The 23969-nt window shown below is 56.3% G+C and overlaps 3 protein-coding genes and 1 non-coding gene across 9 annotated transcripts; 2 read left to right on the forward strand and 2 right to left on the reverse strand.

Annotated features, from left to right (window-relative positions):
• The first annotated feature begins 1018 nt into the window (after positions 1-1018).
• On the forward strand, positions 1019-2810 carry Cfd (complement factor D). 4 transcript variants are annotated; one of them, XM_021205622.2, is made up of 5 exons: positions 1019-1146; positions 1617-1773; positions 1868-2015; positions 2170-2427; positions 2604-2810. In XM_021205622.2, the coding sequence occupies exons 1-5, from the start codon at positions 1092-1094 to the stop codon at positions 2763-2765; spliced, it is 780 nt and encodes a 259-aa protein (XP_021061281.1). In that variant the 5' UTR covers positions 1019-1091; the 3' UTR covers positions 2766-2810. The 4 variants fall into 4 exon arrangements, with proteins under 4 accessions (XP_021061281.1, XP_021061282.1, XP_029398399.1 ...); XM_021205623.2 differs by having other exon boundaries at positions 1620-1773; XM_029542539.1 differs by having other exon boundaries at positions 1073-1146; positions 1890-2015.
• Positions 2811-4481: 1671 nt separating this feature from the next.
• Positions 4482-15965, reverse strand: Med16 (mediator complex subunit 16). 3 transcript variants are annotated; one of them, XM_021204940.2, is made up of 15 exons: positions 15872-15965; positions 14727-14892; positions 14258-14365; positions 13983-14152; positions 12028-12459; positions 11479-11584; positions 9677-9832; positions 8774-8982; positions 8461-8667; positions 7791-8001; positions 7117-7250; positions 6204-6396; positions 5805-6021; positions 5069-5152; positions 4482-4868 (listed from the first exon to the last, which is right to left on the reverse strand). In XM_021204940.2, exons 1-15 carry the CDS (start codon positions 15947-15949, stop codon positions 4742-4744), a joined length of 2598 nt encoding a protein of 865 aa, XP_021060599.1. In that variant the 5' UTR covers positions 15950-15965; the 3' UTR covers positions 4482-4741. The 3 variants fall into 3 exon arrangements, with proteins under 3 accessions (XP_021060599.1, XP_021060600.1, XP_029398242.1); XM_021204941.1 differs by having other exon boundaries at positions 4742-4868; positions 14727-14889; positions 15872-15949; XM_029542382.1 differs by having other exon boundaries at positions 4764-4868; positions 6199-6396.
• A 278-nt stretch (positions 15966-16243) lies between these two features.
• On the forward strand, positions 16244-16350 carry LOC115064763. Its single transcript, XR_003844583.1, has one exon. It is a non-coding gene; the product is annotated as a U6 spliceosomal RNA (small nuclear RNA).
• Positions 16351-17044: 694 nt separating this feature from the next.
• On the reverse strand, positions 17045-23846 carry R3hdm4 (R3H domain containing 4). Its single transcript, XM_021204942.2, has 8 exons — positions 23755-23846; positions 20423-20577; positions 19979-20103; positions 19567-19687; positions 19322-19407; positions 18974-19059; positions 18841-18896; positions 17045-18084 (listed from the first exon to the last, which is right to left on the reverse strand). Exons 1-8 carry the CDS (start codon positions 23814-23816, stop codon positions 17984-17986), a joined length of 792 nt encoding a protein of 263 aa, XP_021060601.1. The 5' UTR covers positions 23817-23846; the 3' UTR covers positions 17045-17983.
• Between the last annotated feature and the right edge of the window lie 123 nt (positions 23847-23969).

The raw sequence follows: 23969 nt of genomic DNA on the forward strand, positions 1-23969 counted from the left end.
TCCTTCTTCTTCTTCTTCTTCTTCTTCTTCTTCTTCTTCCTCTTTTTTTCAAGACAGGGTTTCTCTGTGTAGCCCTGGCTGTCCTGGAGCTCACTCTGTAGACCAGGTTGGCCTCGAACTCAGAAATCCGCCTGCCTCTGCCTCCCGAGTGCTGGGATTAAAGGCGTGCGCCACCACCGCCCGGCCCCAGAGATTCTTCTCTCTCCACCTCCTGAGTGCTGGGGTTGAAAGTGTGCCACCCAGGTGGCTTCTGATTGTAATGACAGTCCTGGGGCTCAAGATGTCCTGTGGACAACATATCTACAACATCATGTCACCTCTAAAGACAGGGAATGGCTGAGCTGAGCCAAGCTCCCATCATTCTTGCCCCAATCTCTCCCCTCCGGAACCCACCCTCGGGACTAGTTTTTGTGAAGAGCTTGTGTGTGACCTAGGCTCGGCCAAACAAGACTTTGATTGGCACGAGGGCCTGATTTTACAGTCAAGATCCCCATAACCACAATAGGGACAAGACTGGTGAGGACAGAGGCTGCGCCTGGATCAAGCCAAACCTGAAGGCAGAATTCACAGGAAATGAAACCTCATGGCCACACTGTGCTTGCTGAGGTGCGAGACCCCCACAGACACAGGAGTGAGGACAAAGGAGTCAAGTGGGCTTCCCCCACTGTCAAGCGGCCTTCCCTCCAATTGAAGAGAGGCAGGGGGAGGGAGAGATGATGGGGTGGAGGGTGTTACTAACCGACCTCCTGCTGCTCTGGTTGCAATAGACATCATGACAGACATAGGGCTGGGAGGATACTCGCTGGGCCAGGACAACAGTGGTCCAGCCTCTGCTCTCCCTCTATGCCTTGTGCCTGCCTACCTTTAGAGTAGGCACTGGTCACGGTGCCATGCAGGAGGGAGAGGAGGGGTTGCCCTGCCCCCTGCACCCGGCAGGTTCAAATAATCTGCCCCAGAAGGGCTAGTACACTGAAAGCTCACACTCCCCTTCCCTAGTTGGGTTTCTGCCCACGAGGCAAGGGGTGGGAGGTAAGAGGCAGGAGTCTATAAAACAGCTCTGAGAGCCTGCTGGGTCAGTGCCTGCTGTCAGGATGCACAGCTCCGTGTACTTCGTGGCTCTGGTGGTCCTGGGAGCGGCTGTATGTGGTGAGTGGACCAGGGAGGGACTACAGTTTGATATGGCACCCCCCAACCCCCCCCCCCGTGGGCCGGCACAGCAGGGGTCCCCCGCAGTGAAACACTCTCCAAATTACTAATCTGTAATTTGAGTCTTCTGGTCTCAGAGCTTTTATCAACAGCAAGAATCTGGATTTGAAATCTGTATACTTTACAGAATTAAAGAGCTAAAATTCACCTTAGGGCCAGCGAGAAGGGTCAGCTGGCTAAAGGGCCTGAACACCCATTTGATGAAGCAAGTGATCGCTGCCAAGTTGTCTTCAGGCCGCTGCAGGTTCATTGTGGTCTCCAGGAGTGTGAACCACCCACAGGCCCCTGAATGCACTTTACTGAGATGGCTTTTGGGTCGGGGGCAACTGGGTTGGAGGTGTCTGTGGTCAGAGCGGGCTCTCTTTAGGTGCAGCCCACCCCAATCCTTACAGTCTACCTACCTTCTTCAGCAGCACAGCCCCGAGGCCGGATTCTGGGTGGCCAGGAGGCCGTGGCCCATGCTCGGCCCTACATGGCTTCTGTGCAAGTGAACGGCACACACATGTGTGGTGGCACCCTGCTGGACGAGCAGTGGGTGCTCAGCGCCGCGCACTGCATGGATGGAGTGTGAGTGGCAGGGGTGGGTGGAATGGGGGTGGGAGGAGCGGGGCCCCGGGAGGCTGGGACATGGATCTGAGATGCGCCCTCGTCCCGTCCCCAGGACCAAGAATGACTCTGTGCAGGTGCTCCTGGGTGCCCATTCCCTGTCCGCCCCTGAACCCTACAAGCGGCTGTATGATGTGCAGAGTATAGTGCCCCACCCCGGCAGCCGGCCTGACAGCGTTGAGGACGACCTCATTCTCTTTAAGGTGAGGGAGCTGGATCCTTCGTTCTCAAGAGTCTAGCCTCGATCCTTCCTTCTGCATCAGAACCCCTGTCCGCCAGCCACCCCAGCCAGTCCAGCTTCAGATCTCTTTTCTTGACTCTGCCCCTACTCAGACATTCTGCTCCTCCCATCCTTAGCTATCCCAGAATGCCTCATTGGGTCCCCACGTGAGACCCCTACCCTTGCAACATGAGGACAAAGAAGTGGAACCCGGTACGCTCTGCGACGTGGCTGGTTGGGGTGTGGTCACCCATGCAGGACGCAGGCCTGATGTTCTGCAGCAACTGACAGTGTCAATCATGGACCGGATGACCTGCAATCTGCGCACATACCATGATGGGGCAGTCACCATTAACATGATGTGTGCAGAGAGCAACCGCAGGGACACTTGCAGGGTGAGGGACCCAGTCTGGGTGATGGGGTGTGGGTGGGTGGAGTTGAGGCTACTGTGGAGGCTAGCTAGGGGGCCTGGCTAGCGGGAAGGGTGGGGTTCAGGAATCTCGGGAGCTTCTGGGAGTCAGTTTCTTGCTGGCTATTGAGTGGGCATGTCACTAGTGGCCTCGCCCTACAGGGAGACTCCGGCAGCCCTCTAGTGTGCGGTGATGTGGTCGAAGGTGTGGTTACGTGGGGCTCTCGAGTCTGTGGCAACCGCAGAAAGCCAGGCGTCTTTACTCGAGTGGCAACCTACGAGACGTGGCTCAAAACCGTCTTAAATGGTAATGTGACAGCCTGAGGGGACACCGGAGACAAGTGGCTCACAATAAATGCATGCATCTGAGCCCTGTGAGTCTTTATTGAATGCCTGCTGCATACACACCCAGAGGGCTGAAGGCAGGTGGTTCCACGCTTGGCCACACGGGGGCGCGCGTGCTCCTTTTAGAATCGTGAGGCGGGGCTCAAGACAGCTCTTACTTTGAGCCTTACCACATAAATACTAAAAGGGGAAACCAAGGCACAGAGCGGCCATGAACAAGACTGGATTCCAACCCAGAGCCCATCCTGGTTCACTGAAGAGGGAGTTGGTAATGTCTGTCACAGGCTGGAACCCTGCGGGTAACAATGGGCAGAACCTGGACCCAAACCCTCTGTGCCTTTCTACCAGGAGACCAGGACACTGGGGCAAAGGGAGTCTTCTGGCTTCCTGTAGGTATTGGGGACTGAGGATCTGAGGTGTGAAGCCGGAGTCATCTTTAAGAACAAGCTGCCACCAGGCTCAGGGAAGGGTAGCCACAGACACAGGCCAGGCCCAGCACTACTCCCTTGGGAGGCTAGTGCTTAACACCACTTGTCCCACAATCCCAGAATGCTCCACACCTACACAGAGGAGCCTGGGATGCCACTCAGCTGCATCTAGCATGTCCCCTACTTGGCTTGATATGCACGGCCAGCACTCTGCAGAAAGTGGACCGGAGCAGTCGTCCAGGACTCCCACCCCGGTGGCCATGTTTCCAGCTATGGGAGGTCAGGATGCTGCACCACCATGCTGCTGGCTTTTGTTGGCAGAGGCGGTGCTAGGGACAGCAGTGGGCAGGGCGAAGGGAAGTCACAAAACCCTGAAGGGGTAGGGTACACCAGTTTCCCAGGCACATGCCTGCCTCTTCCTGCACTGAGGAGAAGGTAGTTCAAAGCTGGGATGCTCACCTGGGCCTGTCACCCTGTCTGGCTGTAGCGCCCTCACACTGCAGTGGGGTACATCGATAATTCTGGGTTTTGGTTTTTGTTCTTTTAAAAACACCTAAGTAATGTTTTTGCTTTAATCTCGGGTGTGAGCTGTGGGGCTGCTTCGGACTGTCTGCAGCAGCAGACTGTGATTTGCCTCGTGCTCTAGCAGAGGCGCAGTTTTGCCAGCTGTGGATAGTCTTTCCAATTGTGTGACATTTGCAATTCTGGTGACTTTTAAGAGGGTCTATATACGTTAGGGTTGTTGTTTGTTAAGCAGTCCTGTGCAAACAAGTTAGATATCCTGCTGGTGACATCAAACTTGCCCCAAGGACTGCAATGCTCCTCATCGGTGGGAAGTAGCCTAACAACAATGTCACCCCTTCTCCCCATTAGTGTCAGGGGGCTGAAGGGGTAGAAGAAAGAACCCACTGAGCAGCCAAGCAGAGTGGACAGGCCCTCCCGAGCTGGGTCATCGTGGCCCTGGCCCTGTACTCGGCTCCACAGGGCTCCAGGGAGAAATCAATAGCACCAGTTACCAAGAGCAGAGGCTGGGGCCTGGCCACCGAGGCTGCAGGGGGCAGATGTAAGGATGCTAGAAAGCAGAATCTCTGGGGACAACAGCAAAGGCCACAGAAACCAGGAGATGAGGCAGCTGGGGAGGGGAGAGTCTGCTGTGACACAAGTGGGGCCGGCAGTCACTCCATTTCCATGTGTGGGTATCTCAGCACGGAGCCTTACCTAGTGGGCAGAGTGGTGGGGACCACAGTGATAGCCAAAGCCTGGTGCACCAGAGAACTTTATTGGGCCAGTCTTCCCCTTCCACAGGCCCCAAAGGAAACTGAGGCAAACAACCCCAAGCAGGACAGGGGCATAGGGACTGTGGATCTTTTAAAGGATGAACACACAGTCCAGCTCCTTCACGCTGGCTTGGATATGACCATGGGAATTCAGACCCAGGGGTCATTGGTAGGTATCTGTGCCTCACTGAGGACAGCAATGTCAATGTCCAGAGACTGGCTGTACATATGCAGGCTGGCGGGCTGTGGCTCAGGAACAGCTGAGAGGCACTCGCCGCCACAGCCCACCACACAGGCAATTCTTGATCCACCGCTGTTCCCACTGTGTCACAGCGGTTGTCTTGTTGGGAGACTTCAGCATGGTGACACAGCCACACCTGAAGAACCAGGGACTGTTGACACTCACCTTACTCTCCCAGTACCTGCACTGCTGAGCAAGATGGCATGCCCCCAAACCCTAGCCTGCCCAAGCCAGGTCTGACACCAGGCCACAGCCCAGGCCCTCCCCAAGCTGCCTACCCTACAAATCCCACGCTCTGTCGGTGTGGCCCAGGAGGGCCTGGCTGTAGCTCCTCACCTGGTGCAGGCTTTGCACTCCTCGGTGGGGTAGGCGCCCAGGTGTAGCCTCCGGAGGTGGTCGATCTTGGGCTGGCCAGGGGCCCTGGGGATGAGAGGGGAGCGAGGGGAGTGTGGGACCTATGTCCACAGTGCCCTGTCAGGCAGGCGGCAGAGGGTGGCTTCTGGTGTGTGACCCCAGGGCTCAACCATAACGAACAGCCAGTGGCCTTTTCCTGGTGAGATAGGGCCAGTGTTTCTAGAACCTTCCAAATGTGGCTGATGAGACAGTGTACACACAGGAGGGGGCAATGGCCTCGCGGTTGGAGGGGCACGGCAGTCCCAAACACTGGCCTGGAACAGGCGAGGGCTTCAGCAGATCCAAATCGGTGAAGAAAATGAATTCTCCACGCAGTGCTGTAAGCTCAGAGGTGGAGGCTGGTCGGTCAGACTCCTCTCACACAGCTGGTGGGAGGCCAGCCTGGGCTACAGAGTGAGTGCCAGGACTGCCAGGGGTACCCTTGGTCAGAAAAACCACAAACCCCGTCTCTATGCACATAGCAAAGGCTAGAATGGCCAGTTGTCATCTCACTGCAAGGACCTGACCATTGGAGACGGTGGTTTCTAGAAGGCGCTGGAGCCTCTGTGGGAGAGAACCCTGAAGCAAAGCTGTGGTATGGAGGCCTTCGGGGGCGGGGGAGGGGGTAGGGAGAGGGGGGGNGGGCAGTGGGGAGGGAGAGGGGAGGGGCAGTGCATACCTGGTGAGGCCATCCAGCTGCAGGGTGGAGGTGCTGCTGGGCAGGGTGGGTGCCCTGCCGAAGCGCAGGCGCAGGGGCTGTTTGGGCTGAAGGCGACTGACCAGGCCGTCACTGGCGGGAAGCCAGTCCAGGTTGGGAACCAGCAGCTGGCTAGGCAGCAGGCAGCATTCATCCACCAAACCCTCATCTGGTTCACTGGCTGTGCCCTCATCACGGCCTGTGGGGAGGGACCGGGAGTCACCGCACAGAAGGGATGTGGCACCCGCTACAGTCTCCCTCAGACATCTCAACTGTGAATTAGGGACAGGCTCCTGCCAAGTACTGGGGAAATGGCAAGCAGCTTAAATTCTGGAGGTGGGCTGATAGGAAGCTGTGAGCATGTGTGTAATAGCGCCTCACAGCAGATCCACAGTTTGGTGAGCAGTCGGAAGAGCAGGGACATGCTGTCCTGGGTGTCCGAGGTGGCTGTGTAGACAGGCAGGCAGCTGGGCTTCAGCAGGCCCCAGATTCGGATGACAACCATCAACTCTCGCAGCATGCCCAGGGAGGTACCATCGCGGAGGAAGCTGTGGCCTGGCCTTAGTGGGGAGCCCTGAGGGTGGGGACACTGGGAGTGAGAGGGCAGGATGTGAGCAGTCCCAAGCTGCTGTGCCCACAATGGGCCAGTCACCAGCTAACCCTCGAACCCTGAGTGAAGTCAGACGACATGCGTGGCCTCCACCACAGGACCACAGCTGGCTGACTTGGGGAGGCCCGAACTGTGCTCGGAGCCCTACAGACTGAGAGTGGCACAGAAAATGACCAGTCTGCCGGGCGTGGTGGCGCACGCCTTTAATCCCAGCACTCGGGAGGCAGAGGCAGGTGGATTTCTGAGTTCGAGGCCAGCCTGGTCTACAAAGTGAGTTCCAGGACAGCCAGGGCTATACAGAGAAACCCTGTCTCGGGGAAAAAAAAAAAAAAAAGAAAATGACCAGTCCAGTGCCTGCAGTGCTCCTAGGCACCTGGTGGAGGCTGGCCCTGGCAAGGGCGGCTGAGCCTCTCACAGAACAGAAGCCAGGGAGCCAGGGGCTGGACTTATGACCCTGTAGCCTAGAGGCTTTTGAAGGCTAGAAACCTCAAATGACCCAGGGACAGACAGGAAGGTGGAGTCACTCCCTCCCACCCCCCTCCCTGGGCAGAAGAGTGTAGCGCTGCCTCAGTGAGAAGCAAGGACACAGCAGCTCACTGAAATAAAGGTTAGGACAGGAATACTGGAGGGGAAACTCCGAGGACCCTGTGGCCAGGGGGGCGGGGCTGAGGTAAGGGGCTCCACCTGGTTGGGCAGGCTGACCAGGAGGTAAAGCACGAAGTCTCCCACCCACTGTAGCAACTGTTGCAGTGCCTGCAAAGTGTTCATGTCTAGGACGAACTCTTCAGTCTTCAGGTTGATCATGACTTTGTCAATGTCTGTGGGGAAAGGAAGGGTGCTAAGGGGATACGGAGGTGTGGGGGAACCCCGGCTCTGAAACCCCCACAGCTCCCAGAGCAGGTTCCCGCCCACGCAGAACAAAAGCTAGTGGACCTCAAGCATCTGTACTCAGGACAGCCAGAAGCCACTACCACAGCTCTACAGAAAGGAATGTGAGCTGTGAAAAGGCAAGTGCTATACCACAGGCAGCCCTAACTTCTGTCCACGCACCTAGGTCACTCAGAAAGACACTGATTTTTTTTTGTTTTTTGTTTTTAAGGCAGGATCTTATGTACCCTAGGCTGGCTGCTAACTTGTAGACTTTGACCCTCTGATCTTTGTTTGCAATGACACATCTGGGTTATGTTAGACAGGTGCTCTACCACCAGGTCACACCTCACACCCAAGGACATAGCTGCACAGGGCTTAGGCTCAGGTACAGAGCTGGACACCTCTCCAGTGCCCATCTCAAGGGCTAGTTCTGGATTCAACGGCGACTATGACCCTTGCCTTTTACATATGGGAAGGCGCACACCCACCAACATCGGTGATCTTGGCGCAGATCTCGGCCAGGCGGTCCCCAGGGCTCTTGTCAGGGGTGTTGAGGAAGTGTGGGCGCAGCAGCGACTTTAGGGTGGACGTGATGGCCATGAGGAACAGCTTGGTGTGGTAGTCACACACACGAGCCACGGTGCAGGGTGACAGCTTGCACAGTGAGGCCTTCATGGCCAGTATCCGGGTGGAGAGGACCTGGGGAGGGGGTGGCACAGAGGTGAGTGGAAGGCCTGGCCAGCTAGGGGCTTGCACCCAGGGCCTAGGGAGCAAGGGGTTATGGGAAAGGGCCACTTGGCTGGGACCCTCCCCAGGTGGGTAACCTCTCTGGGCTCCCCTCTTCATGATCCAATGCATACAAATCCAACATCCCCAGGACACTAATTAGCAAGGTGACAGGGTCCAGTTATGAGTCTCCACATGCTCTGTCCATTCTTGAGCAGCAGTCCTGAGCGCCTAGCTCTGAGTCAAGGTCTCGATCTGCAGTCCAGACTGACCCCCAAATCATGATCCTCCTGCCCCAGCTTCTGGCCTGCAGGCTCCATGAGCCTGCACCCTTCCCCACTCTGAGGTCAGCAATTGGGCGTCACCCACAAACCCCACACAGAGAAGGGGCAGTCACTCTGGGGACACGACCCGCCCACCTGTCAGCCCCACCTGTTGCAGGGCAGGCTTCTGGCGCGTGTACTCCTCATGCAGCCGCTCCACCAGGCTCTGCACCATGCCGGGCTGCACGTGCAGCAGGATGTCCCACCAGTCATAGCCGGTCACCATGCAGTATTCCAGCAGGAACAGCAGATGTTGCAGAGCCAGCTTGGGCTCCAGCGGGTGACCCAGGGATGGAGAGATACGCAGCATGCTGAGCTGTGGGGAGGCTCTGCTGAGGGGATGTACTGCCCGCCCATACCTCTTCGCCTCCAGCTGCCCTCCCCTCCTCACCCCTGCCGCCCCTCCCCGCCCGTATGCTCACCTTCCCGTGGTTGTCGATGCCCACAAGGGCCAGCGAAGTCCAGGACAGCTGCATGGCCTTAAAGTGTACGGCGGGGCATGTGGTGCGTGGGCGTTTCAGGGCAGGCTCATCCAGTGAACGTGGGGCTGAGCTGTAGAATACCGCCATGGTCTGCAGGGACAGCCGATGCACCATGTGCACGCTGCCGTCCTGGAAGGCCAGCGCTAAGCCTGCGGGTAAGGGCGTGGTCAGGATGGGGTGGGCAGTGGCCGCCATCCCTGTCTCCCTTGGCGACTTCAAGAACCACAGAGCCCCAGGCTCCCTCCCAGAATATTCCTCAGGCTTGACCACCAACCCCACCTTTAATCCATTCTCCCCATCATATCGGAGAGCCAGGAAAATAAGGACCTAAGCACACAGAAGCAACCCCACCTCATAGCTGAGCAGCTGGCTGGAGAAGGCACCTGACTGACTGACAAGCAGGGACTTGAGAGATCTGAACCCAGGACCATATATTTACAATCCAATCCAATCCATACAATATACCTTAATGATTATGTATTTGTCTCAGCAAGAGGATCTCACCCCGTGTTCCTAAACTAGCCATAGTTCTTTACATTATCAAAAAGCATGATTTTCTATTAACTGGCTAAAGCTGTATACATCTTAAGGAATATAACTTGCTAATCAGCTACAACTCTACATGTCAAGGAATGTAGTTTTTTTTTTCTTTCCGAGACAGGGAATGTAGCTTTTTATCAACTGGCCACAGCTCTTTACATATTAAGGAACACAGCTATTCAGCAGCTTTCTTTATCACAACATGAGACCAGGAACCCTTAACACTCAGGATCCACCCTCACCCCCTACCCCCACTACACACAGGTCCAGGTGCCGTGCTGGCTGCCCCTGTGCCTAACTTACCAAGGCCTGGATAGAACTGGGTGTCACTAGCCACCTTGAGGTCAGTGTTGGTGAGTGAAATGGGCAGTTTCGGCAGTGCCACCGCGGATACACGGTCCAGGTCGTTGGTGGCCGACAGGATCCGCCACTTGAGGATCATGGGCTGTTTGTCACCAACTGAACAGTTTGGGACAGGGAAAAAGAGGGGTGTGGGAGGGTGTAACAGAGAGATGAGCTCTACCTCAGGGAAGCAGGACCACCCCTGTCCCGATTCACCCCTGTGGCCGGCCGCACACCATCCCGCAGCCACTTGGTCTGAGGATGTAAGAAGACTGGGAACCAGCAGGACCTGGTCCTGGCATTTTTTCTTTCCCTATTTGAAACAGGATCTCAGAGACCTTAAACTGGCCTTGGGCCCTCTATGTAGCCCAGGCTAGCCTTGAACTATTACCTTCCTGCCCAGCATGAGTGAGGTCCTGGGCTCCATCCCCAGCAGGGAATGAGATGGGTCGCTGGCCAGTGCCTGTCACACCAGGCTCTCTGGGTTGCATGGGTTATCTATGCCAGTCCCATCCTTGAAACTGGCCCTGACCCCGCAGGGAGCCCCGCAGCTGAAACTCAAGGGGAAACAGACCAGTGTGTTTGGACAGCCAGGCCCTCCTTACACTGAGGTTGCTCTCTCACAAAGGACGCAGAAAGCAGGTGCATGCCTGTCACTCCAGCTCATCAGAGGCAGAGGCAGGAGGATGGCTGAGTCTGATGCCAGAGAGGGTGCACTAGAGTCCAAGACTTTTCAAAATTCAAATGAATGAATGAAGGAACGCCAGATGTCAGCGGCCAACAACTGCCAGAAGCTGGTGCCCAGGGCATCAGCCACATCCCTGCCTTGACCACAGCCAGTTTCTGTCACCATGGTCACCACAGCTCAGCTTGGGTATCCAAGGCTGCCAAGCACCACCCACTGGGCGTCTGTGGGAGGGAGGCGAGGCGCAGGTGCAGGTGCCAGTGTGGAGGGGCTGCCCACCACCGCCAGAGCCCAGATTACCAGTGACTCACAGCAGTCTACAGCAAACACAGCACAGCAGGGATGCTATTCACATTAAATTACTTGCTGGCCACAAAGGGCAACTTACTGCAACAGCAGCAGAAGCCTCTTGACACAACTTCATTAGGCAGACAATTAGGTCCTCTAGCGACCTGCACAGACACAGGGTCAGCACAAGGCCATGCACGCCCACTTGCTCACCCGCAGCTAGTCTCACTTCCTTTGTGTGTACGGTAAAGGTACTGTCAGGCATCTATCCCTTGGGGAGTCCCCATTTGTAAGCAAGTGTGCGGTGGAGAGGTGTGCTGGGTGGCCTCGGTAAAGATGCTCAACTCCACTCAACTCCAGCCTCCTCTCTCACTGGGATTTCTAGATGATTCCATGGCTTTTAAAGTAAAATGCCTTCCTTAGTTGTGGGTACCCTTTCACAGCTCAGCCCTTGGTTGCTGGCCCATGCCCCAGGACCTTTGCACAGGGCATTTCTTCATCCCGTGTGTGTGAGTGTGTGGGTGTCCCAAGCTGGCCTCAAACTCAGAAATCCACCTGCCTCTGCCTCCCAAGCGCTGGGATTAAAGGCGTGCACCACCACGCCCGGCTTGTTGTTGTTTTAAAGAACCCAAAACTCCAGAATTCTCACCAGAGGCAGGTGGAGTTCCATTCAATCAGGGCCGGCCAGGGACACAGAACGAGATCCTGTCTGAAACCCAAAAGCCCAACAGCCACCATGGAGGGAGCAGAGCTCTGAGCTTCCCTCAGGAAGGAAGCCTAAACTACTCACCCACAGGCGAGATCTGCTGGAAGATATTGTTCACGGGAAGGCCCTCTTTCCGAAGGGACCAACACTCCACCAGGCTGCTGGTCTGGCTGGACGCACACAGGAGCACCTGAGGGTGGGGCTCGGTGAGGGGGGTGTCTCCTGCAGCACCCACCTCCCGTGCCTCATTTGCATCCTCCAGTGCCGGCTCTGGTGCAAATACGCCAGGGCTTTCAAGAGCTTTGTGGCTGTGAGGTGTCACAAGTGCAATGGGAAGTCAGGTGACCCGTGACCAGTGGAACGGAGCCCCAAAGACAGGTCAAGACAGGACATGTCAGCAGACAGGCCACCTTTGGTGGTAGCCGGGACTCAAGAGAGAGGCTTTCCCACATCCTCCAGACCTGGTTTTCGCCATGCAAGGTGAAGCAGGAGGGTGAGAGGCAGGGAGAATGGGAGACACTGCCAGCTCTAAGATAGAGGAAGGAGCCACCAGCCAAGAGATGCAGATGCTCCCTGGGCCACCAGGTCCATCAGACTCTGACCCCATGACAGGTCATGGCTAGCCGAGCTCACCTGCTCAGACATATCTCGCGCCAGGAACTTGAGGTGTGTGATGGCGGGGCACCTGTCTTTGCGGTTGGGATCAGTGGTGCAGCGCATGAACAGCGAGGGCAGGATCTCTGTGTCGATGTGGCACTTCTCACTCACCACGCTGACGCACACCTTGTAGAACTTCACGGGCGACGCGCTGCTGCCGTCCGCAGCGGCCACCACGATGTTCCCACCGCCCGTGAAGGCAATGTCAGCCAGCGCCACTCTGCCACGCAGCCGGCACAGGCTCTCTGTGGACGTCAGCACCTGCCCGCTGGGCTTCAGGAGGGACACAGTGACCAGGCCGCTGACTGTCACTGCAATCCAACCCTCCATTGGCTTGCCACCAAACAGCGTGAGTGACGGGGAGAACTTCACACGTGAGAACTTCTCTCCAAAGCTGGAGGCACCAGACTGTGGGAAGGGGAAAAGGGAAGAAGAGCTTGCTCAGCTCCTTGGAGGGGTCCTTCTGTGACCTGACCCCACAGGCACATAGCAACAAGGTGACAATAGCACTGCATGTCCCCCTCCCCCGTCTCCTCTTCTGCAGTACACAAGCATTGGTGTTTCCTTTGGGGATCAAACTGTACTTTCTTTTTTTTTTTTTTTTTTAAGATTTAGTTATTATTATACATAAGTACACTGTAGCTGTCTTCAGACACACCAGAAGAGGGCATCAGATCTCATTATGGGTGGATGTGAGCCACTATGTGGTTGCTAGGATTTGAACTCAGGACCTTCGGAAGGGCAGTCAGTGAGTGATCTTAACTGCTGAGCCATCTCTCCAGCCCCCAAACTGGGCTTTCAGTTTCTCTGTTGTGACCTCATGGCTCGGCCTTTGCCTCTGCCGCAGAGGGAAACAGCATAGGCTGTGGTGCGTCCAAAACTCCACTTACGAGCAGTGTGTATTTTCTGTGGAGCACTGCCTCAGTATCAGCTACTCGTCTTTATAGTCTATATTTCCAAATTTTAATTTACACACAAAATATACCTTGTTTGTTTGCAGCAGGGTATGTAGCCCAGCCTAGACGCCTCTTACCTCAGCCTTCCAAATTCTGGGATGACAGGCATGCACTGTCATAACCAGATTGATAATATTGTTTTCTCTGTGTAGCCCTGGCTGTCCTAGAACTAGATCTGTAGATTGGGCTGGTCTTGAACTCAGAGATCCACTTGCCTCTGCCTCCTGAGTGCCGGGGTGGGCCACCACTGCCCAGATAATAAAACTTTTTCCACATTAATTTTTTTTTTTTTTTTTTTTTTGGTTTTTCGAGACAGGGTTTCTCTGTGTAGCCCTGGCTGTCCTGGAACTCACTTTGTAGACCAGGCTGGCCTCGAACTCAGAAATCCGCCTGCCTCTGCCTCCCGAGTGCTGGGATTAAAGGCGTGTGCCCACATTAATTTTTTTAAGATTTATAGCTGGGTGGTGGCACACACCTTTCATACCTTTCATCCTAGCACTCAAGAGGCAGAGGCAAGCAAATCTCTAAGTCTGAAGGTAGCCCAGTCTACAGAGCAAGTTCTAGGACAGCCTGGGCTACACAGAGAAACCCTGTTTTAAAAAAAAAACAGAACGAGGCCGGGTGTGGTGGCGCACGCCTTTAATTCCAGCACTTGGGAGGCAGAGGCAGGCAAATTTCTGAGTTCAAGGCCAGCCTGGTCTACAGAGTGAGTTCCAGGATAGCCAGGGCTACACAGAGAAACCCTGTCTCAAAGGAAAAAAAAAAAAAAAAAAAGACTCCACTGCAGACGTAAGACATCTGTTAAACAGATTCATGGTACAGGGAGGGACCATAGCTAAAAGGGAGCCTCAGGGTCAGGGGCGCTCAGGGATGGTAGGTACTGACAGGCATCCCACGGCACGTGGTGGTGAGCACGGGAGCTGCACACTTGTGGTTCCATCCACCCACCCCTTGGTCCCCCAGTGACATGCTCACCTTCTCTACATGCAGGGCCAGCTTCACCCCGTTGTGCAGCCAGGACAGGGCCACGATGGGGTCCCCCTCCACCTGGCTGCCCACTGAGCTCTCCCAGCTGTTGGCCAGGTGGTCAGCCATGCTCCAGCATTTGATCTGTCCATCAGCATCAGCAGACAGGAGCCGGGACCCTGCGATAAGAGAGTTGTGTCGGGGGCCCTCTCCCCGACTCTGGACTCCCAGGGGGCAGTGGCTGTTCCCAGGCTCTGGACTGAGAGCAAACCCCCTGGCCTTACCCGACTGGTCCCACTCCAGGCAGGTGATGGCCTCGCTGTGACCAGAGCTGACAGAGTGCACTTCCCAGGGGTGTTCCGTGTCTAGGATATGGATCATGTGTGTCAGGTCTGCAGTGGAAAAAGAACATGGAGGTCAGTGTGGCTCCCAGTGCCCGTGTTCCCACCCCCAGTGCACCTCTCCTATAAGCTCCGCCACGCTGCTAATCCCTGGACAGGGTATCCTGTGCAGACACAATGTCTCTTTCGGTTGCACTAACAACAGAATTGGAAGATGGTGAGCAGTGTGTGCATGTCTCTTCCCCCCCCTTGCTTTCCCGGGCCTCTCAAAACCCTCTAACTGGCAACAGAGAGCCTGGCTCTGCCACCATGAGCCTTCCAGATCTGAGGCACAGTGGATCCACACCTGGCAAGCCCACCCACACGGTCTTGGTCCCCAGGTCCCAGCCAGGTAAGGAGAGCCAGCACTCACCCTGGTCATCATTGCGTAGGTCTGTGGTGAAGGCAATGAGGTTCCTGCAGGACCAGGCGCAGGCCAGGGGCAGCGACGGGCAGTATGTGCTCTTGGCCCACTTCTCCCATTCGCACACGTAGGCCAGGTCCATCATACCCACCGCACCTAGCACAGTCCCTGGCTCCTGGGGAAAAGGGAGGCACCGCTCTATAGCAGCTCCCAGCCAAAACGGGTCTAGAATGTTCTCCAGCGCGAGCCCTCCTATAAAATCCACGATGCCCCACCTGGGGTCACCCCTCCCTAGGCCACCCAGATCAGCCTGAGCTCAGCTTACAAGCACTAAGCACCCTCCACACACACAACCGGGCCCACCTCTACCACTTCAGTCTGGGCCTCAGTCTACACTCTAGTTCAGTCTCCAAGCCTTGTCCAGGACCTAGTAGCTTGGGCCCCGCCCCAGCCCATTAGTCATACCCTCAACAAGTTAACGTCCAAGGCTCAAATTTTTTGAGGCAAGGATTCTGTGTAGCCCTGGATGTTCTGGAACTCACTCTGTAGACCATGCTGGCCTCGAACTCTGCAACCTGCCTGCCTCTGCCTCCCAAGTGATAGGATGAAAGGCGTGCGCCTGGCCCAAATCCTGAGTCTTAACACACACACCTCCACCACCTCCCGCCCAAGTTCGTTAAGCTCCACCCACATTGTCTAATCACCCTAGGCTCTGCCTCCAAACCAAACTACTAACTTCAGCCTCCGCTTCTGCTCAGCTTGTGACTATTGGGTCACCACCTCTCTGCATCAGTCTCAGATCTTCAGCACCCCCACCCCCAGCCCACCTTAGCCTCCACTCCCTAGGCCACATCCCTCTCTATCAGTCTTATTTCTTCAGGCTCCGCCCCTCCATCCAACTTCTGCACTCAGGCCACGCCCCTCCCAGGGAGGCTCAGCCCCCTCGGGCCACGCCCCCTCCTCAACCCAGTCGCCTCAGGCTTCCCCTATTCACATCCCTCCCACAACGGCCTCTACCCAGCAAGCTTTGTTCCCAGGCCCGCCTTGTGACCCCGCAAGCCCCGCCCCTCGGCCTTCCGCTCGCGGGCTTAGCCTGAAACGCACCAGCCACGCGTCCCGTACCCCGCACCCCGCACCCCGCACCCCGCACTGACCTGTCCGCCCCGGGCGCCCAGTCGGCCCGGCGGCCGCGGTCCACACTCGCCCCAACGCCCGGGATCCGACGCCGCCATCTCTAGGCCCGCGCCGGCCCCCTCGCACAGACTTGTGGGAGAACCTCGGCCACGCCCCTGCTCCGGTTAATTTGCATATATTTCCTAGTAATTATAGAGGCTTAATTTGCGATGAAAAACAAATAATCTGTTCTTTTAATAACTAGATACATTTTACATGATAGGCTTAGGTTTATATAAGAGAGACAAACACTAAATTGTTTACTTAAAGAAAAGCACAAAAGGAAACTCACCCTAAGTGTAAAGTAATTATGTTTTGAGACTATAAATAGCTTGTGAACAAACGTCCCGTTCGTGCTCGCTTCGGCAGCACATATACTAAAATTGGAACGATACAGAGAAGATTAGCATGGCCCCTGCGCAAGGATGACACGCAAATTCGTGAAGCGTTCCATATTTTGTTCCTCAGAGGAACTGACACACACCCTAACCTCCTATTGGAGGCCCACCCACATCTTTCCCATTTTGTTTCTTGGCATAAGGGCTCATTGCTGCATGACAGCGGTGCACGACTGGGCCACGGGCTCGTGTGTGTGTGTGTGTGTGTGTGTGTGTGTGTAAGCATGCCTTTCACAGTGCAGGTAAGAGGACAAGGAGTTGGTTCTTTCCTTGCTCAGATCGGCAAGCTTGGCGGCAAGCACCTTAATGGGCTTAACCATTTCGTCGGCCCTCGAGTGACTGTTGTTTGAGGCAGGGTCTCACTGTATGGCCCTGGCTATGTAGACCAGGCTGCCCTTGAACTCACAGAGATCCATCAGCCTCTGGCTCCTGAGTGCTGGGATTCAGAGGGGTCCAACAATGAGACCTGTCTACCACGTGGCCCAGGCTAGCCTCAAACTCACCTGTCACTGGTCCCCATGTGGTTTATATGGTGCTGGGGATGGAACCCAGGGCTTTGAGCACGCTAACCAATTGCTTTCCCATCAAACCCCAGCCTGGCGCCCATCTTTAAGAATTTTACATGTTGTAAAATGAACTAATGTTACATTGAGACTTGAGGTTCCCCTGTGTCCAGATTTCTAGCTCATGCCCTCAGTGACTTCCCCAGTGTCACCCACCCCCACCAAACCCAAAGACAAACACGGGGACAGGACCTGAGCACCAAGGCTTTATTAAAATCGTCCCTTTCCCCCAAGCTCAAAGAATCACACGGAAGGGGAAGGGAGGGAGGGCCAGGCCTGCTGAACACATAAGGCCTCTGCAGTGTCCACAGCTATGCTGAGCAGCAGAGAAGACAGGGGAGGGGACAGGGTACACGAGGTCAGAGGCTTCTGGCTGGAAGTCCTGGACCCCTGGTATAAGGAGAGGGGAGGAGGAAGAGAGGACGGTCTGAAAGGCAGGCAGGGCCCAGGGAGCTGGGGACAAGATACACATATCACCAAAGAAAAGCATAAAATGAGCCCTTGAGACGAAGCCTGTCCAGGTTCACCGGGCACATGGCGTGCAAACATGTGCGCCACACACACACACACACACACACACACACACACACACAAGAAAGTGTCCTGAGGAGGTCAGCAGAGTCCTAGAAAGGACCAGCCACCCTCATCAGAGCTGAAAGCTGGAGGGTCAGGCAGGGGTCACAACAGCGCCCACTACCAGCTGGCGCTAGGTATTTTGGTTGTGCCTCCCCACTTCAAAAGAGAAATTAAAAGAACTCTACCCCCAAACATGCCAAGTTCATTAAAATTGATTAGGTGGGAAAAAGGTAACAGTTTGCTACTCCTTGCCTGAGCTTCAGTCTGGGCCAAAGAAAGCTAAACAGAGAAAACACAGGGAAATGCCCTGGGCAGGTCTCCCCACCCAAATACAAGTACCAGGGTGGGGAGCTATAGGGCCCCATTAGGTCTCCCCACCCAAATACAAGTACCAGGGTGGTGGCTACAAGGCCTCCCTGTGTGATCTGGGACATGAAGGGGCAAGGGCAAGGAGACTCCTGAAGGGAAGGGTGGCATTCAAATTCTGAAAGCATGGAAGATGTTATTAGCAGACAGAGGTCTGGGCCGGGCGAGGCGGCTGGCAGGGGTTCTGCCATCATTGCTGGTCCAGGTAGGCAGACAACAGCAGCTCTGGAGGCAGGAAATGCAGGTGGCGGTTGCTGACTTTCATTTGCCTCCGGCCCTCCAGGTCAGCACCTGTGGACAAGCCATGGCGGACTGGAGGAGCTGGGCCAGAGGTCCAGTGTGTGGAGGGCTCCCCAGCATGCAACTGCCCTGGAGGCTGTGGGGATCAGGAGTTCAAGACCGACCTTGACTACACACATACTGCAATGGAGGCCAGCCTGGGCTACACCAGTGACCCTGCCTAAACAACTAAAGAAGCTGGATAAGGGTGGTCTGGCTAGCCATGAGCTGTGAGTCTGTCTAGGGGCTTCCCACTTGACTCAGTCCACAGCTCAATGCAGAGAAAAACATCCCCCACACAGCCTCTCCCAGTTCTCAGGTGTGTGAGACTCTACTATGGAGGCTGCATCCTCCCACGGGAGGGAAACCGGAAGAACCAAGTCTAAGGGTTGCCATAGAAACCATCAACACAGCAACTCTAAGCAGGAAGCAGAGACAGGTACTAGGAAAGAAAAGAACCACGGAGGGCTCACAACCATCATTAGAAGTGGGCGAAACTGTAACTAGGAAACCAGACGGCAAAGGCCTGGGTCCTGGGAACCTGTCTCCTTTTTCTGTCCAGGTCTGCAGCAGACCCTCAACTCCAGACTTTAACAACCTCACCTGCCCCGCTGGAAACCCAGAGTTAACTAAATACCAGGGCTTCACGGCAGCCGCTCTGCTATCAACCCACGACACCACACCCTGGCGTCTCCGCTTGGCGACCGACCCGGCCTCTGCTTCGTCGGGAAGAATGGGATGAAGGGGCGGTGGGGAGTGGGTACTCACTGGCTGAGATGAGATCCATGTACTGGCACACAGCATGAAGCAGGAGCCGCTCATAGCTGGGGAGGAAGGGTCAAGAGAGGCTGAGCCAGAGTGGGGACAGGAGGCCACGCCGTCCCCTCCTCAGCCCCTGTACCTGTTGTCCAGCATAGCGGTGTACACAGCTTGGGGGGACACCGAGAAGAACGCCAGCAGCCGTTCCTCCCAACTCTCCAGGGTTTCCTGAAGGGGTTGGGAGGGCTTAAGGGGTCACATCAAATGCCCTAGCTATCTCAGGAACCTGAGCACCTGTCCAGCCCTGTCTTTTGTCTGTCAAATTCCTAGACACTCTGCAGCATTCGTTTCTGCCGCACAATCCTCCTCCTTCTAGCCACTGCACCAGGACCTGTCCCTCCCTCCCTCCCTTCCTCCCTCCTGTCACCTCTTCACCATGATGGAATGGAGACATGGAAAGGCCAGGTTGAGAGGAAGATGGGGCACTCACCATTGGGATGCGGCTACGCTTGAGCACGGATCGCAGGCGACGGCTGATGCGCCTGAAGCACTCGTGGGGTGTGAAGACAGGGTCCTCTGTGAAGACAGCACGTGGGGGAGGGTCAGGGCGAGCTCAGGCCCCGCCCACAGCCTAGCCACACCCACCAGGGAAACCCCATCCCGTGCCCAAGGAATTTCACAACCACAAGGCTCCGCCCCTCTGTGCTTTGGTCCCGCCCTCCAGCCAAGCCCCACCTCTCCGCCGGTCCTCCCCGCGGCCTGGCCCACGTCTCCGCTTGCCCTGGCCCTCATCCTCCAGGTAACGGAGCACTCGTTCTTGCTCCTCTCCTGAGCGGTTCATAAAATCATTCCAGACCTGGAGGACAGGGATGAAGGCTTGGTACACAGGAGCCCATCTGTAAACCACTCGCTCACAGGTGTGCAGCACGAGCTGGATGCTGGAGCTGGGGTTTCAAAGGGTGCGTAGGAGCTCAGCAGGCACGACCCACTCACACACCGTGGAAGCCCCAGTGACATGCTACCATGTGTATAAAGTAGTCTCCAAATGGATCCTTTAACACGAAGAGCAGATGAACCCAGGATCTGGCAGCATCCAGGGGAGGGGTGGGGTGCCTCTCAGGGGCTGCAGAGGGCCTTAGGGTCTCACCTCCACATAGGTGGCATTGTTGCAGGCCTCTGCGAAGATGCCAGGTGCCGCAGAAGGAGTCAGGTCCCCATCTTCCACCCCTGGAGGGCCCCCAGCGGTCTCCAGCAGTGTCAGCAGGTACTGGGCTGGAAGGAAGCAGTGGGTTCAGGCAGCCCTGCGTTCCTACCGTCCCAATTTTTTTCTTTTTTTCTTTTTGGTTTTTCGAGACAGAGTTTCTCTGTATAGCCCTGGCTGTCCTGGTTTTTTGGATTTTTGTTTGTTTTTTTTTCACCCACCCAGTCTCTAGAACCCCATCTATCTCTCCCTGCCTTGCCAAACTCCTATGCACCATCTGAAGCCGTTATTCTGACGCCTGGCCAGTGCCGGGTGTTTCACAGCAAGGGGAACACACCCCGCTCCCCGCTTACTGTTCTCTGAGGGGAACACACCCCGCTCCCCGCTTACTGTTCTCCAGACGCTGCAGACTCTTCCGCCCCTTAGCTCTGGGCACCAGGTCCGAATTCCTCACAGCCTGGTTGATAAAATGTTGCTTGCGTCTGGAAGCCGAGACCCTCTTCACCTGTGAGCCGCTGAGTGCAGGGAGACAGCCAGGAAGGGACCTGTGTACCAGGTGAGGAGGTCACCAGGACAGGTCCGCTCAGTTTCCCTGGCAACAAGGGGCTTTACCGCCCCCCCCCAGTCCCACCCCAGGATACAAGTTTTGATACAAGAAGGGTAAACTGAGGCTCGGAGAAAGGAAGGCAACAGGTCCAGTCACACAGAATGGTAACCTCTCTGGTCACCCCCAATCTTCCCGATTTAAGCCTTAAGACTCCAAGGCCCTACCTCTATGCACTCCAGGGGTTGGATGCCAAACCCTGGAAGTGGACCCTCTGCCCCATGTGCGTGTTAAACCAGAAGAACCATGGGGCCTCAGGATGACAGCCCAGTGCACCTGCCTGGCACCACAGGCACCTAATGGGGGTGGGGCAGGGAGGGCAGCTAATTGCCCCAGGAACTCCTCAGCCACCTTCAGAGCTAAATGCCCACCTTCTGAAAATGCTGTTAATCCTGCAAAGGGATTAGCTGGCGCCCAGGAGCTCAGGCCCAGGCCGGTGCTTGGCAAGAGCCGCAGGGAGAGAGTAGAATGGGGGTGGGGTGGGGGAGTCCCGAGCCTATGAGAGGGAGAGCGGCAGGCTTGGAAAGGCTGGAGCCCAGGTCCCCAGCAGCACCATGTCCGTCCGACCCCCTTCAAGCGGGGTCAGGGCCCAGAACTTCAGCTCGGGCAGGGTATGTCCCTTTATCCCCTTAGCCACCGAGTGGCTGCACGGAGGCCTGCCTGGCTCCCTCCCAAGAAGGAGGGGTCAGTCCCTCACCTCTACCTGTCTCTGAGCAGGGCGAGGCCTGAGATTAGCCCAGCTATAAACTTTCTACACTCAGGGCTCTATCAACTCTGAGGTCTGAGTCTGGGCCGCTTCTGTCCCAGCTTCCTCCCAGCAGCTGGCACCGCTTGATAACAAACCACAGCTGCCCTACAGGAAGGACAGACTGACAGCAGGGAAAGGGGGCTCAGGGCAGTCTTCTAGACATATGTGCAGCTGGGTCCCTGCTCACACCAAAGCCCACCGGGCTGGCGCGGCGCCTGTGCCAGCGCCCACACAGCTCCCGAGTAGCTGTAGGCGAGCCCTTGATAGCCCTTGGCCTGGTGCTGCACCCGACCTGTGCTCACTCCTAAAGGCTTTGGGGCATCTCCACCTCCTGGGGGCCCCCAGGAGCTCCAGGAAACAGACCTGCCTGCTCCCTGAATTAAGACTTGTCAGAGACCACACAAACGCCTCTCCCAGTTCTGCCTGATTCAGGTTTCCGTGTGAATGCCACCACCCAGAAGTTGGCACTGCCTGTCCAACCAGCACCTGCGCCAACAGAAGCCAGCCGGCCTGAGCTGTTTACCCTTCTCCTCCTCCTCACTCTTCATCTCCTCCTCACTGAACCTGGCAGCTCCAGCAAGGGGACCCAAGAGGTTATTCATTGCTGAATGAATAACCTAAACTTCTGGAGTTTGTTGAATGAATCCTGCTTCCCCCATAACCAGGCCACTTTACAGAAAGTGAAGCTGAGGACCCAGAGGAGGTGTCCGACACCTCGGAGTGTGACCAGCACTCCGGGGGGGGGGGGGGCACGAAGCAGACGTGGGGCTGGGGGCTCCTCCAGCTGGTTGAGGAATGGGCCCACTGGACACACCTTAGTTACAAACACACCCTTCTTTGGCAAACACTCCCGGAAAGGCAGAGAACCCACTTCCCCAACAGGAAACAAGGCGGAGGTGACTCAGGACTCGGACACCCAGCAGGTAGGTGGACACCTGGGTGAGGCCCTGTGGGAAGTAAGTCACCAAAACATAAACTTAGTTACACCAGAGCCACAGCAAGGACACTCCAGGTGACATGGTCCCAGGAGGCTGAGGCAGGAGGATCAGCTCATGGTCACCCTCAGGTACATAGAGATGGAAGCCAGCCTAGGCTACCTGAGACTCTGAGTCAAATACATAAAACAAAACACGGGCTAGGGAGAAAGGCTCAGTAGTTACAGCAATGGCTGCTCTTGCAGAAGGACTGGGGTTCTGTTCCCAGCACCAACATGGTGGATCAGAACCATTTGTAACTCCAGGATCCATCTGACCTCAGCAGGTACCAGGCACACACGTGGTGCACATACGTGCATACACACCTACCTACCTACATACATATGTACAGACAAAATGCCCATAAACATAAAATAAAATATTAAAAATAAAGTACAACAAGCAAAGGTAGAACCAAACAGAATCCTAGATTACTGGGCACCGTGGGGGAAGGAAGGGTTTTGCCACCCCACCCTGAGTCTGACAAAGAGTCAACTGTCCACATCCAGACGGGGGAAACCAAGGCACAAAGAAACTCAGCAAGCTGGCTGGGGGACAAGGCAGCACTTGACCCACAAAGGTAACTGTCAGGGCCACGGGGCACAGGACCTGAATTCCTGAGTAGCCACATACAACCAGCGGCACATCACTGTTTCGGGTTACACCACATCCCACCACTCTGGGAACTGACCCCCAGAGACACAGAGTCACCATTGCCAGGGCAGTGATCAGCGGAGACCACAGAGAGTCCAATGTCCCTGGCAGCTGCTCTCCTGTCCCTGTCCAGCGGGGTAGGAAGGGAAATGAACAGGGTAACTGCCTGCGGCCAGGTCAGAGAGCCCTCTCAACAGAAGCTCAGAGCAGGAGGCCCCTGCATCTGTGGGTGAGCAGCCAGAGAAAGGGGTGTGGGCGGCGGAGCGACAGAGCATCCTGGGGAAGGCTGGGGAGGAGAACATGGAGGAGGGAGCAGAGAAGAGAAAAAGGAGGAGAGGAATGGGGGGGACCCCAGCTGGGAGGAAGAAGAGGAGACCGCAGCCTGGGGAGGAGGAGGAGGAGACCCCAGTCTANAGAGAGGAGGAGACCCTAGCTGGAGGAGGAGGAGGAAGAGGAGGAGGAGGAAGAAAAGACCCTATCCCTGAGATGAGGAGGAGGAGGAGGAGACCTCAGCCTGGGGAGGAGGAAGAGGAGGAGGAGACCCTAACCGGAGGAGGAGGAAGAGGAGGAGGGGAGAAGGAGGAGGAGAAGGAGGAGGAAAAGACCCTAGCCCTGAGATGAGGAGGAGGAGGAGGAGACCCCAACAGCCTGGGGAGGAGGAATAGGAGGGGGAGGAGGAGATCCCAGCCCGGGGAGAAGGAAGGGGCCCCGGAAAGAGGTCCAGCCCCGCGGTCCTGCTCACAGCCTGGTCCCTCCGCTCGGGGTAGCCTCCGGGCCGCCTTCTGAGTTGTCCAGAGCCACCATGGCCTGCAGCCGCTGTTGCAGCACGGCCGGAGGCCGCGGAGGAAGTGACGCGCGGGGCGGAGTCTGCAGCGGTCCGGGGCGGGGACAGTCCAGGAACCGCCGCTGCTGCCGGACTAGAAGCTCTGCCTCGGTTTCCCTCTCCGTAGACATGGG

Source organism: Mus pahari, chromosome 9, assembly GCF_900095145.1.
Source record: "Mus pahari chromosome 9, PAHARI_EIJ_v1.1, whole genome shotgun sequence".
Lineage (NCBI taxonomy): Eukaryota > Metazoa > Chordata > Mammalia > Rodentia > Muridae > Mus > Mus pahari.